This window comes from Drosophila ananassae, chromosome 3L (assembly GCF_017639315.1).
Source record: "Drosophila ananassae strain 14024-0371.13 chromosome 3L, ASM1763931v2, whole genome shotgun sequence".
Classification (NCBI taxonomy): Eukaryota; Metazoa; Arthropoda; class Insecta; order Diptera; family Drosophilidae; genus Drosophila; species Drosophila ananassae.
In genome coordinates, this window is record NC_057929.1 from 1,379,037 (window position 1) to 1,399,393 (window position 20,357).

At 44.3% G+C, this 20,357-nt stretch overlaps 1 protein-coding gene across 4 annotated transcripts in view; it reads right to left on the reverse strand.

Moving 5' to 3' along the window:
• LOC6495233 (nephrin) overlaps window positions 1–20,357 on the reverse strand; it is a 65,311-nt gene that overhangs the window by 35,424 nt on the left and 9,530 nt on the right. For all 4 annotated transcript variants that reach the window (XM_032450244.2, XM_014907712.3, XM_001958758.4 and 1 more), the window contains 2 exons: window positions 9,713–10,054; window positions 1,531–1,683 (listed from right to left, as the gene is read on the reverse strand). In XM_032450244.2, coding sequence (XP_032306135.1) covers window positions 1,531–1,683; window positions 9,713–10,054 — 495 coding nt within the window. The remainder of the gene's footprint in view (window positions 1–1,530; window positions 1,684–9,712; window positions 10,055–20,357) is intronic.

Consider the following 20,357-nt stretch of genomic DNA (forward strand, 5'->3'; position numbering starts at 1 on the left):
CCCCCTGCCCCGGCATTTACACACACCGGCAGTTGTAGAGTCCTGACAGCTTGCAAATGATACAGGCCCCCGGATCCGAAACTGGCCATTGTCGTAAACCCCGGTCCGGGGCAATACACCCTGACACACACACACACACACATACATGGGAAGGAGAGTTTTGCGGTCCGGCCAGAGTCCCTGCCGCAACATATTGCGTCATAAACATAATTCATCATGCAGCTTCCTTCCGCTGTCCACATTTCCTTGCGGATTTTCCTACATTTTAACGCCCATTTTGCGAATTTTCTTCCCTCTTTTCTGTTGTTGCTTGTGTTTTTTGGTTGTTTTGTATTTTTTGTTTTTTATATGTTTTCCAAAAAACAAAACAGCAAAAAAATGAAGAAAATTTCCATCATCATCGTGGCTGTTGCCGTGCGTTTCACATTTTAAGCATTTTTAACGCGCCAGTTGTGCTAAAATGATTTCGTTACTCGGCCAAATGACAGCCAAAAGGACGTGGGGTAGGAAAATGGTGTTACTCCACCCACACCGCCCTCGTCCTCGCTCAACGGAAAAAGGGGCAACCTACCATACAGCTCTCATGTTAGGGGGTGTATGGCCATAATCATTATGAAAATTAAAAGTCGTGAAGGCGGCTAAACGCCGTGTGATGGCCACCGACCGCCGCCGCCAAAAACTCCCACCATTGACATTTGCATTTTTCCATATTTTCCAGCAGCTCTGTTTTCCAATTTGCTGACTGCCCGGCAGCGGCTAAATGACAAGGCCGAAACACAGGACAGGACCTCGGCCTCGGTCTCGGCCTCGATGTCGACCAGGATCCTGGCCAGGATACGCGGACCACAGGGCAGATAAGAGAGCTTGAACATCGACAGTCGGCGCTTTGTCGGCAACTCCGGTATAAAATTATTTTTTAAGCACCGTCATCAAGCCGAAAGTCGACGTCCATTTCCCCCTCATCCTGTCAGACCCACACATCCTGTTCCCTGCCCCCGTCGTTCTATCATATCACATGTGCGATGGCCAAACGGTTGACAGGCGTCACTTTGCCCATCTCCTCTTTCTCATTTGGCTCTTTTTTAGAGGTCCCCTCTTATCCTTGTGTACCACCTTCACGGACCCTGGTCTCATCCCCATCAGCACTTATCCCAGGAAAAGGCCATGGCCGAAAACCCATTTACACTTTTTGTATTCTGCATAATGTCTCCCAGCAAGAAAATGTATATTGTTATGTTCTCATAACCCATGTTGTTCCAAGCAGTTAAATATCCCTTGCTGCTATATTTTCACATAATCGAAGTCTAACTCAGAGGCCCTAAATAGTCATTTTATTTCCAGGCATTTCCATAGTTTTCCTTTTATTATGGCTATCATGACAAGCTGCGATTAATTTAATTAAATATTTGCATTTTTTATTGTTTGGGGTGGCGCAGGTTCCACTTTGAATTACTTTAAAACTTAATGATATAATCTACCATCTTGTAAATTAATAAAAATTTAATATTATGACTCAAGGATTATGCTTACCTGGCTTGTACTCCACATTGCCGCGATACCATACGATTTGGGCCGCCGGCTTAGCATTGGCCACAATGCACTTGAGCTGCAGGTCCTGGTTCTCGCGCACCTCAACCTTGGAGTTGTGGCTGTAACCTTTGATCTCGATCGAGGCTGGCGGAGCTGCAAGAGAAACAAGAAAACAGTGGCAACGATTAGAGGCTGTCCGATGGATGGGTGGTGGTGGCACAAATGGGGGTTTTGGGAGCGCGGATGGAGGTCGAAAACAAAGGCTAATGGCTGTCAGGGAAGCTTTGCTCATTATGGCCCACAATGGCATTATAGGGCGCATTTGGTGGGCGCAATGGGCGTGGCCGTATAATGCATTGTCCTTATGCGACGACAGACGACATTGTTGTTGAAGGTTCCAGGTTGAATGGCCGCGTATGCAGAAACAGAAATGCCAGATGTGGCATGGTGGCATGGGGTAAGAATGTGCCAAGAACGGAGATCTTCTATGCAGCAGTCCTTGCCTCAGCACCTGCCCCTGCCCCGGCCCCGGCCCGTGCAACAAGCACTTCATCACAGCCAGCTTAAGGTGCACAGTGAAAAAAAATGTTTGATTTGTAGGGATTGTAGGGGAGATAGTAGAGGAACCCCTTTAAAGAGTGAGTCTAGTTAAATAACTTCAGTGTTATTTTAATCAGAATCCTTAAACTATTTTAACTTTATTAATTTACCAACTTATTGAAGTTTTAAAATCGTATTCGTATTTTATAGAACAATGTTTCACAATTTCAGGAATCTCGACTGTGCTGTGTGGTATTTCCCTCGTTAATGTTCTCAAATATGAGTTTCAATATATGCGCTCACCGGGGAGCAGCAAGATGAAGGCAGGCAGGGGGTGGGGCTGGCTGAAGGATAGTGGGTGGTTTGGGGCGGTGATGGCGGACTACAAGGACTCCTCCTGAGCCGGCTTGCCTTGGCAAACTGTTGAAATATACACGACCCACCCGGCGAAACAATGCTGAGCGATGCCTGGGTGGTGCCGAGTGTTTCTTGTTGGCTGCCATGGGTGGGTGTTGCATGTGGCAAGTCGGCCGCGGGTGGTGGGGCGCGGGGCCAGTATCATGTATTTGGTGCATGAATGCAGCAGAGGCAGAAACAAACAAGCGAACGAATGAAAGTACGAGCGTGCAGCGAAACAAACAACAAGGAACGTGGATAAAGTTAAGTGCACGTGTGCATTATTTTAATGCCACCTGAAGGAGTTTGGTTGCCATTGCCACAGCACTAAGTTGAAAGTGGAGCCTACGCTGGAGCGGACTCTCCCACTACTCCGTAGACTCCCTCCCCCCATGACATTTTTCCCACATGGCCGGGGAGTCTTGCATTTGACATGCAACATATGTCGCCGTCTGCTCCGCGAACAGCTCCAGAAGTTGTTGCATGCAAAATGAATGCTTAATGCCGCACCAGAGGGCTGGGAGGGTGGCAGCCACTGACTGGATGGTGGGTGGCTGTGGGTGGAACATGTTAGGGTTGTCTGAGGTATCATCCTGCGTCGAGGTAATTGCTTTTGTTGCCACACAAATGAAATCAACACCGCGAAGGCGAACGGTGTCCTTTTTCCTTTGATTTTGTCAAGTTTAGCATCGCCAGCGGCTGCGCAAATTATTCTGCGCAAATCAAATCAGATCTAATACATAAATCAAATTCAGAAAATCAGTAGTCATTCACATAATCCAGGGGGGGACATTACGTAGTTGTTTTTTGATTTAATAGGGGGCTTTAATCTTTTTGGGTAAATGAAACATAAAACCAATGAAAAGTTTAGTAATTCCAGGAACTACACACTTAGTAGGATGTTTCGAAAAGATTTAATTTCATTTTCAGTTTCTCAGAAATTTAATGAAACCACGCTAAAGCTTCAGTCTTAATAATTCCATTTGGACTTAATATAAAGTATGTCTCCCCTCTTTCTATTATCTTGATATCCCCTGCGTCTCAAGGAACTGCCAAAGACTGAGTGCAACTTTTCGATTTAGTTTTTCCAAGGCTCCAGCTGGGGAAAGGATGCTCTTGTTATGCTGTGCGATGCGAAACCCTTCGGCCCGAGGAAATGCCAATGGCAAACCCAGATCATCCAGCCCGGTGCGGCATCAACCTTGACTAAAGGCTTTGTATGCCGAAATTGGTGTCGCCGTGCCACCGCTGGCTATACAGATTGTTCGGTGGCCTTCGGACCAAAGAGGGGGCATCCTGGCTTTCGGGGGCGGACTGAGTGATACGTGCATTGAAAATTCATAATATTTGGAACACCGTAGCCAGAGGAGGGGGAGGACTAAGGGGGGACTTGCAATGCGCGTGCTGCATAGTTAAAATGCGAAATATATGCACATTTTATGATTTTTCTTGCGCCAAGTCCTGGCAAATGCAACTCGATTTATGCCAAAGCGTGGCCTGCCATCCTGGGGAAAAGTGTAAGGACAATGGGGGAGTATGTGGCATATAAATACATAGATATAAATATATATATATGTGGAATTTTGAATATGTACATTTGTGGATTGGAACGTGGGGTATGTGCATTGTTGATTGGTATGCATATTGTATTTGATTATTGACAAACGAGGTGGCCCAGAATCATCCCTGGAAGTGACGAGAGATGCTCCAGAAAGCAGAATGGCCTCTGAGAAATTTTGCACACAGAAAAATGGTAGTCTATGATTAGTCAGTCTATGATTTTCATCGGAAATACGAATTTGATCAAGTTTTAAAACAAATAATAGACAATTATTGTCATTAAACCTTCAATGTCTTCAAGAATTCTTCATTATCTATAAATACTGCCTTTAATTTAATGACATCTAACCTAAAACTACTTAATAATATATGTATGTGGGATGGGTAGCCACAGCATTTTTTGTTACTTCTTGGGAGCCCCCAAGGTGTAGAATAAATTTGGCCTTGGTTAGGGTTAAAAGTTGATTAAATTTTATGCATAAGCCGCGACCCACATGACAGTGGAGCCTGGCGGTGGGTGGGTGGTTGGTTGACTGTAATGGAGACGGGGCAATGGTGGGGCAATGCAGCTTCTTTGAGTGCACTACTGGCTGGCATCAAATAATTTATGCAACAATGGCTGCAATAACGGTCCTAGCAGGAGCAGAAGCAGCAGCAGCAGCAGCCGGAGGAGCAGCGGCAACAGAGCTTTAGCTTCAGTTTCTATATAGCTGGGATTCCTGGCAGGCGAGTACACAAAGTGCAATTTGCCATGAACACTGGACTACTCCAACCAGACTCGCTCAGTCCCTATTTTTTTGTGCACTAGCAGCAGCAGCAGCACTCCCCCCTCGGGGAACGACACCCGGCTAACCCACTAATAGTACGCCTCATAAAAGTTTTATGCGCCGGAATACTTTTTGCCCCACCCACTCATTGCCACCTCCAACTTTAACCCAATCCAAGGCAACGGCAAGAATTGGCCATTTTTTTTTCGTTTGACGTCAACTTTGGAGCCGGAGCAGGAGTTAAGGTTTTCCTTTTTTTTGTTTTCCGTGTTTTTTTTTGGGGTAAAGTGTGGCCGACTGTGATGTAAGTTGAGCCATCAGGCCCAGTCAGTTTTGGAGGAGCGACCCAAGACCCAAGGCGCTCTCGGTGTCGACTTTAAGGTCAGCGCCATATAACAAATGTCGGGCTATATTTTCCGGGAAAGCCGGCAGATGAAAACTTTCCTCATTTGCACTTCAATTACTGGGCAAAGTCCAGGGAAACGGGGGAGTGTGCTTGTGAAAAATGCGCAGACATTTGAAAATCAATGATGTGCGTCCGTCTATTGGCCGAGAGCAGGAAATCCGCAGCAAGGCGAATTGTCGACTTAAATTTGTAGAGTATTGTATTCAAAAATTTATAAACGCTCCGAGGTGGCTGCTGCAAGTGCTCTCCATTCTTTTCGGCCATTCCATTTGCCATTTTCCATTTGCCATTGTGGGATAGCCATTACCCCTATATCACCACCACCACCCCTCTAGCACCAGCACCGGCACTGCCTCACAAAAGTTTTGTGCCCTGGCTTTCAGATTCGGACTCTAACATGGACATGGTCCTGGCATGGCCCTCGACCGTGCAGTTTCCTTGCGGCATATGTGTTTTTGGCTCTATTTTATTTTATGCTTTTTGCTTCACTATTTCTTCTTTTTTTTTTTTATTATTTTATTCAAAATTAATGGCATGCGAAAAATTCTCGGAATTTCCATAAATTTGCACGTGGACTTTTGTGTGCAAAAGTTCTTTGCTTTGCCAAACTTATAATCTAATTGCGCCCTCACGTGTATTTTTTGCCCATACGAGCACATACCTCTGGATGGAGGAGAATGTTCTACTGGAACTTTAACATGAGTCCATGAGGCAACATTACAGCCAAATTGGTTGCTCCACAAACTTTGTAACCGAGTCGAAAAATTTAATTTGAGAAAGACAAAAGGTGAGTGCTATTAATATTTAATAGACCATCTGCTAAAAGTTTTAATTAAATCATATCTTCTCATAGGAGGGATTTGCAATCAGAGTGGTGATGTGGGATATTATTCCATGAAGAGAAACTATAAGTTTCTTTGCTTAGAAATCAGGCAAGGAAAAGTTTCAGATATTGATTTTCTTAAAAAAATGTTAAATTTAATTAGTTTAGAAGGGAATTCAATAGGAGAGCACGGAACAGAGGCGGTAAATGGCGGAAAGTTGCCTTTAGGAATAAATCAAATAAATGTAATTCGAACTTAATTGAATTATTACGCATTTGTCCACATTTCCCTTTGGCTAATTGCAGCAATAATGTCGCACGTGCCTCGTGCCACACCCGCACCCACCCACACTCACAGACACCTATACTTGGTGTGCCCAAATACCTTGAAACAGATACACATGTATCTTGTGATGAAATCCAAGACGAAGATTTCATTACAAAACAAAGGTGAGGGAGGTGGGGTGTGTGAGGTGGTGGGTGGTGGCATCCACAAGTATCCACAGTTATGACAAGCATGCCATGTGACGACCTTTCTTCGCACTGAAGCACTAACAAGCCAACTCCTCGAGCCAGGCTTGGTTTTTTTCTTGACTTTATTTTATTTTCCTTATTTTTTCTTGACGGTTTTTTTTTCTGTTGCCCCCAAGGCCTCACACACACATACTCCCACACACGCACACATCGCCATTGTCACAGCTCATGGGGCGTAATTAACTAAACAAACGTCATTAGGCATGCGCGCGTGTGTGTCAGAGGGCGGTGTGTGTTGGATGTGTGTGTGTGTGGTGTTTGGGCCTAAGGCTTTGGTCCTTGGTAGCCAAGGAGTCTATCCTCCATTCTCACATCACCATGGTGTCGCTCGCGATGTCAGGGAATTTCTTTCGAATTGAATGCAGAGCAAGGCAGAGCAAAATGAAAATCGCTGTCATCAAATGTAGCGCAATTTCTTGAGTGATTACAATTACAGCAACTACACCAGCAGCATCGCATTCAAAGTGATTACTAGACGACAATGCAACAGCCGAAAATAAAACAAAAAACACAACACAGCAAAGAGAAGAGACAAAAAATGAAACAAAGTGGAGAAAGAATGACTAAAAATATAGGTAATGAAATGCGAAATCTATATACTCTTGAAGGTATATTTCATCCAAAAACTAACCAAAAGGACACTCTAGAACATCACTCCATGATGTGATTGATACTTCATACTTCTTATGATATAACAATATTGATAAAGGATATAGTCTACTAATTTCAGAATTAATTGCTGATTAATCCTAATCAGGTTATATAGTATATATACTTCTTATATAGAACTTGCAAAGAAAATACCCTCTTTGAAGAGTATAAAAAGGAATTCATTTCCCAAAGACTGGTACTGCTTCACTCCACTTCATCCTAGTTATCCTGGCTCCTTGGAGCAATAAACTGCGCTAAATTCAGCTTGGCTTTGTTGTTTTTGTTGTCGTTGTTTGTGTTTTGCAAATTGCTGACAATAAATGCTGGCAGAGCTAAAGCAGCGCAGCAGCAGCAGCGACACCAGCTCAGGAGGAGGTTGGGGCAAGGACCCGCATTTAAATTTCTCTAGTGAGAATTCCATAGGTGCAATGAGCAGGAAACAGAAACAGGAGGAATGTGTGCCACTGTAACTGTGTGAGTGGGATATCTGTGCGGCTGTGTGGGGGTGTGTGTGGCGCCCCCTGGTGACAAATTCATTTGTATTTATTACTTAAATTAATTGCAGCCTCCAGAAAGAAAGACACCCAACCAAGTGGGGGTCGGCGGGAGGATTCAAGAGCAGACATCTTTTCCAAGAAAATCACCACAATCCGAGGGAGATATTCTAGAGACGGTCTTACAAATCATTAATTTACCAGTATTAGATATATTTCTATTAGAAATTACACTAGTTAAATCGTTCTTCCACTATTTTAAAAATGTTATAATAACTAAACTGTTCTTATTAATACAAATGATTTAAGGAAATCGTGGAGTACGTAAAAATGGCTCTTTGCGAAGGCTGTATCTTGGGATATATTTATCCGATCCTATATAAACGGAATACCATTATGGAATCGTTGAACCATTCTCTGTTAATCTGCATTGAAATCTAGAAAACTTATTTTTTAAAGATATTTTTCATATTTTTCTGATGGACCCCTTGACAATGCAGAAAATTGAGGATTGCGAAAAATGGCTCCTTGCAAAAGCTTTATCTTTGCCAATATTTATCTGATCCCTAAACGGAATACCATTATGGAATCGTGAAACAATTTTCTATTGATTTGCATTAAAATCTAGGAAGCTTATTTTTTTGCATTTTATTCAACTTTTTCTGATGGACCCCCTTGACAATGCGGAAAATCGAGGAAAGCGAAAACTGGCTCCTTCCGAATGCTGTATCTTTGACAATATTTATCCGATCCATAAATGGAATATCATTATGAAATAGTGAAACAATTCTCTACTAATCTGCATTAAAATCTAGGAAGCTTATTTTTTTTGATATTTTTCCAATTTTTCTAATGGACCCCCTTGAAAATGCGGAAAGTCGAGGATTGCGAAAACTGGCTCCTTGCGAATGCTGTATCTTTGACAATATTTATCCGATCTCTAAACGGAATACCATTATGAAATAGTGTAACAATTCTGTATTGATCTGCATTAAAATCTAGGAAGCTTATTTTTTTTCATTTTTTTTTCAAATTTTTCTGATAAACCCCCTAGACAATGCGGAAAATCGAGGAGAGCCAAAAATGGCTTCTTGCGAAGGCTGTATCTTGGGAAGTATTTATTCGATCCTTAAACGGAATACCATTATGGAATCGTGAAACAATTTTCTATTGATCTGCATTAAAATCTAGGAAGCTTATTTTTTTGCATTTTATTCAACTTTTTCTGATGGACCCCCTTAACAATTCGGAAAATCGAGAAAAGCGAAAACTGACTTTCTGCGAATTCTGTATCTTTGACAATATTTACCCGATCCTTAAACGGAATACCATTATGGAATCGTGAAACAATTCTCTATTAATCTGCATTAAAATCTAGGAAGCTTATTTTTTTTGGATTTTTTTCCAATTTTTCTAATGGACCCCCTTGACAATGCGGAAAATCGAGGATTGCGAAAACTGGTTCCTTGCGAATGCTGTATCTTTGACAATATTTATCCGATCTCTAAACGGAATACCATTATGAAATAGTGTAACAATTCTGTATTGATCTGCATTAAAATCTAGGAAGCTTATTTTTTTTCATTTTTTTCAAATTTTTCTGATAAACCCCCTAGACAATGCGGAAAATCGAGGAGAGCCAAAAATGGCTTCTTGCGAAGGCTGTATCTTGGGAAGTATTTATTCGATCCTTAAACGGAATACCATTATGGAATCGTGAAACAATTCTCTATTGATCTGCATTAAAATCCAGGAAGCTTTTTTTTTTGCATTTTATTCAACTTTTTCTAATGGACCCCCTTAACAATTCGGAAAATCGAGAAAAGCGAAAACTGACTTTCTGCGAATTCTGTATCTTTGACAATATTTACCCGATCCTTAAACGGAATACCACTATGGAATCATGAAACAATTCTCTATAAGTCTAAAGTAAAATCTAGGAAGCTTATTTCTTTCACATTTTTTTTCAAATTTTTCTATTGACCCGTACTGAGATGATTTAAATACTCACATATGACTGTTAACTTGGCATTCGCCCGGATGGCACTGTTGAGCCTCGCCGGACCGACCTGGCACTGATAGTCGGCGTCGTCGCTGATCGAGGCATTCGAGATCCGGAGGTTGTAGACGCCCTGCTTGCGGTCACCCAGCACGGAGTATCGGGGATAGCCGGGTATCACCGCCGAGAAGCCCAGAGCAAAGCCATCCTTTGTCCACTGAACCGCTCCGGCTAGGTTGGCCACCTCGCACCGCATCATGGCCTCGGCTCCTTCCAGGACCTGCAGGTCATGGGGCGTGGTGCGGAACTTCTGTTGCTGGGCGTGGCAGGGGGTGCTGGCCAGAACGATGACAACTAAAACATAAAAAAAATGGAGGGAAAGAGAAGAAGAGTGATTCATTAGCGATGCACTTAATTAATTGTCCTCGGGGCCATTTGTTGTCTCCGGTCAGCGAGTCCGTTGGGTCCTCTATTAAAAACGTGACTTTCTATCGCGGCGCCGTATGATGAATTATGAAATATGTGTTTACTCAAAGATCCCATTGCCCGCTATCCACTGGCCCTTGCCCAGTATTCAGTGTTCACAGTGTCCGGCTGTCCCGAGTCAAAGCGAATCCCGACCGCAATAAAACAGGACATTCCGCAAAGCCCTCCTGCCACAGCCTCGGGGCTACCGAGCCGAACTTTGACCGTTTTTCCAGCTCTAGCATTAAAAACGAACGGCAAACGAAGGCAAAAACTTGGCCAGAACCATTCTGTTCCGTTCTTTTTTAATGAAAAACAAACACATTTCCCGGACCCAAACAAAAAGCGCGTTTGCCGTGCCACAAAAGCCAATTGTGGGCGTGGTCCGTATCCGTGTCCGTAGTCCATAGTCCCGTAGTCCCGTAGTCCCATAGTCCGTGTCTGTTTGCCAAGACACATTGCAGACTGCTGCAGTTGTGGAGTTCATTTCTTGCCGCCGCCGAAACTATTAAATTCTCTGAACCAAGAGAGGGTGTGGGGGTAATGGGTGATGGGTTTCGCGAGGGGGGAAAGTATAGTGTTAGGTTTGGGTTTTTTAACCCTCCGGCAGTGGCGCATCTAAAATCAACAAAAGCATTTAACGCGACGGTCGTCAGATGAAGGCAGCTGCACTTGTTTTTAGTGTTCCCCAAAAACCCCGCGAAACAGTTAGAACCCGGAAAACCCCACCAACCTCCTGGCTACCTCCATCAGATACCTCCCTTCCTCTCCGGTAGTGCCGTGAAACGAGCATTTTATTCGCGCTTTCATAAATTTTCCAGCAGAGACTATTTCTTGCGTTCGTACACCAGCATCTCTGTTTATTTATAAGCAAAGAAATGCAGTTTTAAATCTGGCCAACTCTCTCAAAGTCCTTCCATTTTCCTCTACTATTTTCCCCCCACTGGCGTTTTCCTTGCCCATTTTATCACAACAACAAAAACAACAAGAGAAAAAAGGGAGAAAAATGAAATAAAACTTAGCTCTGGCGCTACCAACTGGCAATGATTAATATGGCCAACAATTTGCATACGCATCATGTCTAAGAGAGAGAGAGGGGAGAGAGGGTAAAAGTGTGGCAAGGACAGTGATGGGTTGATGGGGTGTAGGTGGGTGTGAGGGTAGACTGGGAATGGGTCCAAGGGGGCTATAGGACAGAAATGAATTTTAAATAAGAAAAATATCACAGAGCAGCCGGGTTAGGAACTCATTCGTTGCCAAACTCTTTACGATTTCATTATTTTGCCTTTTTCGTACATAATTTGTTTGGCAAAAGAATGTGAAAGGAACAAGCTGAAAATCAACAACAATTTACCCATTTCCCCTCTCTCCATATCCCTACTACTTTTCTTTCCAAATCCCCCCGAAAGTGCCCTTTTTACCATACCATGTTGTTTTTGTTGTTGACGTTGTCGAACAGCCAGCAGCATTACGGGCAATTTATATAAATTTCGTTGTTACAGGAGCAAGGATTCCAACCGGAGCTGCCACGGAAAGGGGAGGGAGGTGGAGTGGAAAGCAACTGTCAGACACAGACGAGAGCTAGATGACTTCGGAACCCTTGCCAGGATGCCAGGAACACAGTCTAACCAGACAAGGATCAACATAACCTTCGCCCTGTCGCAAATTTTTGCCTATTTCCCCCCACTCACACACAAACACACATCCTCCTCATATATATAAAATATATATATATATTTAAATATACTATATACGTACATTCCCGTACGCATACACGGGTTTTTTTTTGGGGACTGGGTGAAGTTCATAGTTGAGTAAATTTTTACCTCGTTCTGGGTGGCCTCAGCTCCCAGTTCCAGTCCCAGTCTCATATCCTTCGTCCTGGCGCCCCTCAGTCCCATACGGATTTTCGGCAAACATTTGCCCCAGTTCGCGCGTGTTGCTTACGCGTTATTTTCATTGCCGTTGTCTCATATTTTTCAAGCGAAAAATTTTAATAAAGCAAATTCCTATTTTACGGCCTTATACCCCTCTAAAAAGCTAGGCCAAAATTAAGCGTGACGCCTTCTCCATTCCACCCATCTCCAGGATAGAATGCCAGTGCCACATCGCCACTGCCACCACAAATCCTCTTCATTCCATACGTCATACGCAGTGTTGTCCCCCGGAAATAGTCGAAATGAAAATGGAAATTCACACGCAACAAGCTGGCAGTGTAAAGCGGGAAAAGGGGCAAACATCTCCAGTCCCTGTCAGTCGAAAGTGCGAAAAGGATTTAAATGCTTTAGGCGTCGCCCTTTGACCTGCCTAACCCCTTCTATATTCCAACACCCAACGCCGGAGAACGTCAAGTGCCATTGTCGAATTTCTGTGCCTCGGAGTAAGAGGGCCAAAACGTGCGTGGTTTTTAGTGTCGCGTTCTCTTGATTGTTTTCCAAGCTGGGGCTAAAACAACAACACACGGGCTTGAGATAGCGAGACACATGAGGACAACACCAACAGCAACAAATCCCGGCCAGCTTTCTCCCGGACCTCGCAAAAAAAGGGTTGCTTGGGTCTTATTTTATGAGCGAGGAGCTATCAGTGTTATTGTTATGACTGAAATTTGATGGCCCCGACCGCTTTTCTGGCCAAGAGCGTGTGATGTACGAGTCAGTATGTATGTCCATGTCCCATGGCCCCATTTTTGGAAGATTTCGCTTCGTTTCGGGGCAGTTATCTTGGCGGGCTTTGGCAAGCAGCTTGGGCTGATTAAGCATCCCGGCATCGGATTAACCATAGGCCCGAACGGGACACCTGAGTGGGCCGGGATCTCGTTTCCGGCTCCACCATGTCAACCCAACGACCACGCCAAACTCTTGCAACCCCTGAAAAGATTTTCACACATGCAGCACTTAAGTTTTATTTGTTTTTGCTTTAAATGCTCTCACGTATTTGGGATTTGGGGGTCAAACGGGTGGATAGAGGGTGGGGCGGTGTGAAAGGCCTCTAGGGTTGCCAGGCGGCGTTATGGAGCCTTTGCAAAATTCTCGACGCGTATTAATTTGACGATTATTACTTCCGCTCACACACACACACTGGCAAACACAGAGCCTCCGCATGCCAGGGCCTTAGGTTTGCTTTATGGCGCAATACAGTGAGATAAATATGCAGGATTCAGGATATTTTAAGGACATATGTTAAATGGCTTTACCTCTAAGAATTTATGATAACTTAAAATGAGTAAAATATTACTAATATTATACAAGAAAAACTAGATGAAAGACCATATATCCTTCAAATATTTTCAGTGCTTCAGACCCCTTTGGATTTTATTTTTATATATTATAAGAGGGCGTGGACACGTATGGTGCCAGAAAAATAGAAAAAAATTAGCGCTGCTTCAGCATATTGTCGCAGCACATCCGCTCCATCCGCCCCTTCCTCCACCGGCAGCTTCACCTCGGATCTGGAAGCTGCCATCATCAATCGAACGAATCCGTGGCACCTTGTTTTTTTGGCTACGAGCTTGGCCCTTCCCGTCAAAAGATGGGCGGCTGCCAGGCAACTGCCACGCCCTCTTGTCAGCAACGTGCCTGGCATTTGCATGGAAAGCAGTAGCAGTAGCTGGAGCAGGAGCAGGAGCAGTAACAGTACAAGCTGTCGAGCGAATGTCTTATAACGATTTTCGGGTCTTGCTGCATTTGGCAGCGTTTGTTCAAATAGGACGATATATCTATAAGAAAAGTGGAAGCGACGGTTGCGATCTAATGGTGCATGCTGCATGACGCATGCCACATGCCAAACTTATTCTGCAGTGGCTACGTGCCCCTACTAACTGGTCCTTATCATCATCTAGATTCTGGAGTCAGTCACCATCTATCCCCCCTCCCTATTAGGATTAATCAATTCAATTTGCAACTCGTTCAGCTCGTACCCTTTATTGCGGTTCTATCTGGAGCGAAGGATCTTCGATTCTCGTTCGGTTCTTGAAGGGGAGGTGGCAACAATTTGCCAGGACATCGTAATGAGAATTCAAGTTAGATTGCTAGTTTGCTGCTGCCACTGTTGCTGTTGCAGAAGGGGGCAACGAATTGCAATTACGGGCAACACTTTGCGGCACCGCAGGCCCCAACTTACTGTCCCTCGTTTCAGCAACAACTCCATTAAGAATGCGGCAGGTCCTGGGAGCAGTAGGTGCAACCATGGCAACAAAAGCAGCAACAGAAGCAGCAGGAGCAGCAACAGCCGCAGTAAATGGTATTCGCCCAACAACGTTATTAACATCATCAAGGTGAGCATTATTAAAATCGAGTAAAAGGCACTGGCGCCACCTGCTGGCCGACGCAGCAACTCCACTCCAAGGACACTCCCCGCCGCAGGAGCCACCAGTTTGCCCCAAAAGGAGTGCTAGATAATTTGCAGCCTGCGTAGCGAGTAAATTCTTGTTAATAGGGCAACAAATTTGTATTTATGAAAACCGCACAGTTTGAGAGTCCGCCGCAGCAGTGCGCTCAAAACTGTAATTATGTTGCAACCTGGATTTTGTGGCAGGAAAAAAGAATGTTGGCACAACAATAGTAACCCAAAACCAAGATGTATATCCAAACGACAAGTCCAAAAACCTCGGAGGTGAAATTTCAACAGAGTCTTGATAATTTTAATTGCAATTAAAACGTGAAACGTATGTGTATTCAGGATTTATGTCCCAACTAAATAATAGTAATAGCTGGGTTTCAACACAATTCATTTCGGGTAGTGATGATGGAAATCAATAAATATTAATCTATGTTATGTATTTTGTCACATTTATGGACTAGATATATTTTGGGTTTAGCAGAAACCATTTAATGTTCGGCACAGAGGAATGTTTGCTTTCAGAGGAAAAAAAAAGGTAGATCCTAACAAATAGCAAATATGGGACAAAATCATGAAATATATTGCATCTAACCCATATTTGTAATGTTTCATTTTATTTCCATGTCACTGCCTGACATCCACACTGACAAAAACAACTGCATCTATTTGTTGATTACATTTATTTTTGTGGATGTTTGTTATTTTCCGAAAGGGCTTGCTTTGGAAGGGCAAACTTTTGATGCAATTTTTGGCTATTGGGGATATTGGTGAAATTTTTGAAATGCTGTGAGAACTCTGGCGGAAAACTTGTTGACGAGTGAAGTGTGGTGAATGGCGGTGGCGATTTCGGTGGATGTTAGTGCACCTGCAGAGGGCTTCCCGAGTGGTTGGCTGGTCAGCTTGGGGTTACTTGTTGCCCCGCCAGTTGTTGGCCATTGCTCTCGGCCCTAATTGCTGGACGATTCCGATTCCCAGTTTCCCAGATCTCTGCGAACGGATTCCCAGGCTCAAATCACACGCAATGGGTGTTGCGTAGGTGAGTAGCCTCAATTAACCAACCAGCTCTATCGCCCTCCTGACTTGCGGTTTGTTTTCTGCTCTTTATCGGTGGGAAATTTTTAATTCCATTGTTTGTTTGTGTTGGGGGCGACCCCCCACTGAGATGGCGACATGTATGCAATTTGCTGGTCTTCCAAGTTGCAACACATCCTCGACTCTTGGCTGTCCAATCAATTCTAAACACCATTCGAATTAAATGACAAACTGGCAAAGGAAAGCGTAAAAAATGAAAATAAGTAGAGGACGAAAAATGGCAGTCTCTAAGAGATTGCCACCCTCGCATGGTTGATTTATTTATAACACATGCTACGCATCGCATCAACTTATGGAATTCACAAAATCACATGAAGCCAATAGCAAGAAACATGTATTTGTCTGGGACGGGGATAAGGCGGCGGGACAAGGCGACCGGAGGGTACAAACGACATAAAAAGCGACATCATCCAATCAATTTATGCGCCAATGTCTCCTGGGCGGAGGATACCCAAGTGGGTTAGATATTGGAAAACGGATAATTGGAAGTGGTGGCAAGTCGGGGTGGTGTGCCGTGGCAAGGAAGAGATCTGGGGCTGTCGAATGGCTTGGCCGGATTTTCCTTTGCTTTGATGGGTTTTTCGTAATATTATCTTTAAAAAATCATTTTGTTAAGAATCGAAATTGAAGTGAAAATAGCATTTGGACGCAGACAGAGGAGAGATTGAGGCCAAAAAAGGATTCCTCTTTTTGAAAGTGTGTGGGTGTAATTGGAGTACATTCTAAAGCGGGACGAAGAACCATCATTATCACAACCATATCAGAACCAATACCATCATCATTATCATCATCATGGTTATCGTCTTGGCCAGAATTGTTATGGAACTGAGGCGAATTAGGGACCTGGCCGAGACAATTCCCCAGTTGCCATTGTAAACGCTTGCAAAGTTATTTGCTGTCCATTTCCAAACATTAAACCAGAGTGACTTGAATAAATTTCATATTCGAAAGCCTCCTTCCTCCTCCCCGACATCAAACACACACACACACATGGGCAGACATTTTTGTGTGTAGACCAAAAAGTGGCATCTGAAGCCGAAATAAACTCACATGGCTAATATCTCTGTGTGAGTGTGTGAGTGTGTATCCTTGAGGTGGGTCAAATCTAGGGAATATCCTTAGCCCGTTTTCTGGCTTTCTAGGCTATGTGCGAGTTTGTGTGGGGTATGTGGTGTGTCTGTGTGGACATAAACCAAAAATTCCTATACGCTGATGCAGCAAAATTTCCGGCCGGAGTGAAAGTGGTGCGTGTGGTGCGACAGCAGCCACTCCTCCACCACTCGAATGTTATCTTTGTGGGAGCAGACCATCCGCTGGCCACTCAAGAAGAATGTTTCGACGTTACCGACGTGCCACTACTGCCTTCCATCCTTCCACCCACTTTCTGCTTAGCCTCTTGTGCCATTCCCCGAAGTAAATTTCATTCTCGAATATTCATACATTTTCCACATCCAATTCCTCGTACTCGTACTCGTCGGAGACTCTACAACTTTCCACATTTTTGTCCCCCTTTGATATTTTTGAAGTCGGCAGCTGGAGGATCGAGTATGCGACAGTTGCTTCATTACGAGGAGCATACAAGCCAGACATAAAGCAAAACTATTCTTGGAGAGGGTACAGAAAAATGGGAAAAGGGAACAAGTAGTTGCAGGAGTTCACCGAGTCCAAGGGACACAAAACTTATGAGCACAAATAAATGCAAACTTTGCACATTTCATTCGAAATTTAACTTTAAAATAGAACTGCTCATGATTTAAGTTTGAGTCATGGATTTAAGAACTTTATGGAAATTTTTGTTCATCTCAATAAACTGGTTTGCTAATTCAGAAGTCAATAATAGTAGTAATAACTTTTGAATTTCCGATTGCTGGTAGTAGTTTGCCTTCGAAATTAAGGATCTAAAGATATTATTCCATCTTAGCTCGTGTTCGTAAAAGCCAGAATTGCTTTGTAAGGGTATTTACACTTCTCAATCGCAGCTTAGCATTCGTGCATTGTTTTCTGTTGCATGAATGCATGGAAATGGAAATGGAAATGGGAATGAAAGTGGAAGGGGTCTGGAGTGGCCAAGTGGTGCAGGACGAGGCGGCAGCGTGGTGTCGAGCAGACATGAGCGGGCAAATTAGAAGCTGAGACACGGCTTGCTGGCAGCGGCAGCTCCTGTTCGCTGGGATCTTCATCCACTTTGGCAGCCGAGGAGTGTTTGTCAGCTTATTGTTTGGCTTAATTGCCGTTTGAACTGCAAGCGCGTGTGTCGCACTCGGCACTCGGCATTCGCATTCTCATTCGCATTTCGATTTGTGGCATGGGGCACATGCAGCACAGCACATCATCACCATTTGCATCCGCAGCTCGCACTGGCGCTGGGCATTGTTTGGCCAAATCGCAAACACACAACACACTCGTACCTCATAACTCGTACTTTGTACTTGGGACTTGGGTACTTCGTACTCACACCCGCAGGCCCAACAATGCTGCTGGTATGTTAAGGGTTAAGCAAAACACTCGAATTACCAGCCCAGGAGGAGGATGAGGAATGCAAATGCTTTCTTCTCTTGCTCGAGAAATAATGTTTGCGCAATCGAATGACAAAGCAACTCGGGGCCATCGAAGGTTAAGGGGTGTCCCTCCGGGGCTCACGGGATACACGGGGGTCCAATGAAGCATGTCTGCGTATGAAATCCGATATTTCAGGCAATGGTCGTTAAAAAGCAGGAGTTCAGAAGGGCAGTCCCTTTGCCAGTCAGTCAGTTCCCAGCGAATTTGTTGCAGAGGAAAACGAATTTTTCTCTGTCGCAATTAAAGCAAGTGAAGTCGTTAAAGTTAAAGTTTTCCCAGCCACGGCTAAATGCCGCGTCACAGATTTCCCGGCAAAGGGAAAGAGACTCGCCGGAGCGGAACCACACGTCAACCGGTCAACTGGACGCCCATCTTGCATCCACACGGCAAATAAATAGTGCCTGGTCTTTTCACAGGAGGGTAGTTCACTCATTGAAGTAAGATTTTGTTTCTCCCAGTGTAGACCAGGCACCTCTCGCCGGACTAGAGAAGCCGCAGTGGATTACTGAAGCGTGCAATGGACATGGGCCGACCGCCGGCAGTTCACACGCTGCGAATAAAGCCGAGAAGTCATCAGAAAACCTGCGTTGCCCCAAAAGCCAGCAGTTGCAGTTGCAGCTGTCGAATTCAACTGCGGCAGCCCGAGAAGAAGCTCATGCTGAAGCTGTAGCTGCCACGAGCTAATACCCCAACCGGTTCGACACGCGTCTCGCAATGACTCGAAATTAGGCAGATGCTTAAGTTTGTGGCACTGTTGATGTTGCACTTCCAGTTCCTAGTGCACGATGCCCAGTTCCCCAGCCAGCTGCCAATCTCCAATTAGTTGGCAGATGCAGGAGCAACACATATACATCAATATTTACCCGAAATGATAAAATATTCATTTTTCAATATCTCAATTTCAACATCAGGTTAAAATATGCAAGTTGCCACCTCGGGCCGCACAATATAAAGTGAAAACTCACCCGGTTCGCTTTGAATTTGATTTTTCAGTCGTCTGCAAGGAAAGTGGTTCTCTGGGTTATGGTTTGGGTGGGATGGTAGAGTGGTTTCTTGGCCCACATATCGATAACACACCCACACCCACTTGCACACACACACACACACCCTCCTAACAGCTCGTATCTGGCGGCGCACAAACACAAAGGATATCGACTCCCTTTGAGCAGAATGATGCAATTATTCACACTTGATTAAATACTCAAGGAAAGTGAAAGTGCGTGGAAGACGAGGAGGCCCACATTGAGATGTTTTTCAAAAAATTCATAAATTTAAATTAGCAGTAGATGAAGCTATCGAGGCGGTGTGCTTAGTGTCCATATCCCTCATACCTTCGGCGTTGGCGTTTGGGCCTCACCTTGAAAATGGTTTTTCAATTACTTCACTGAGCTGAACTGAGTCGAGCCGAGAACTGAAGTGGATCGGGATTGGGATGGTGGGATGTAGAGAAGGGCCGTAAGACGGGCCGTAAAATGAGACACCATTAAATGTATTCCATTTCGAGGACCTGCCTGCCCTCCAATTCCTCAAAAACCTCATTTGGCCGTCAGGACGAGTCTATGACGAGCCTCATTTGGCATCTTGCTTGATTTGCCGTTTTTATTTATTCATTCAACTGTCTGTTTGGTGGAGAAAGGACGAGCCAGTGGGTATGGGGGGAGTGTGGATGGCTGGCATCCGGCTGTCCGACAGCTGACTAACCAAATCAATTCGCATCAATATCGAGCAAACCCATCAAAGTCAGTCATCGCCAAAGCGGAGAGGCAGCAGTGATGCGCGAGGCGGAGCTTGAAGAGCAATCATCTATGCCATCCATCCGCCGCATCCGCATCCGCATCCACATCCTTCGGTGGCCTCTGCATGGGAATATTCTGCGTCGGAAGCACGCCAGGCTGCACATTGCTAATATCCTGGCCCCTGCCGCCGCCCTCTTTGTGCGTACGTAATACAATATAGTATATATATAAAGGAGGTATCCTACTAATTGAAATTCATTCTCAATCTGCCAAAGCCAGAAGAGCTCGCGCTCGTTACCCTTCCCATACACACTTTAAAATTATAAAAAAAAAAAAGAAAACAAAATTCAATTTTCGCCTTGCGGGGCGGAAAACACCATCATATTTCGGTGAACCGAGGCAAGGGGTCGGTATCTTCTAATGCTGCCACATGTGTTGTAGGTTCATAAATCCCAGCTAGGTAGCAT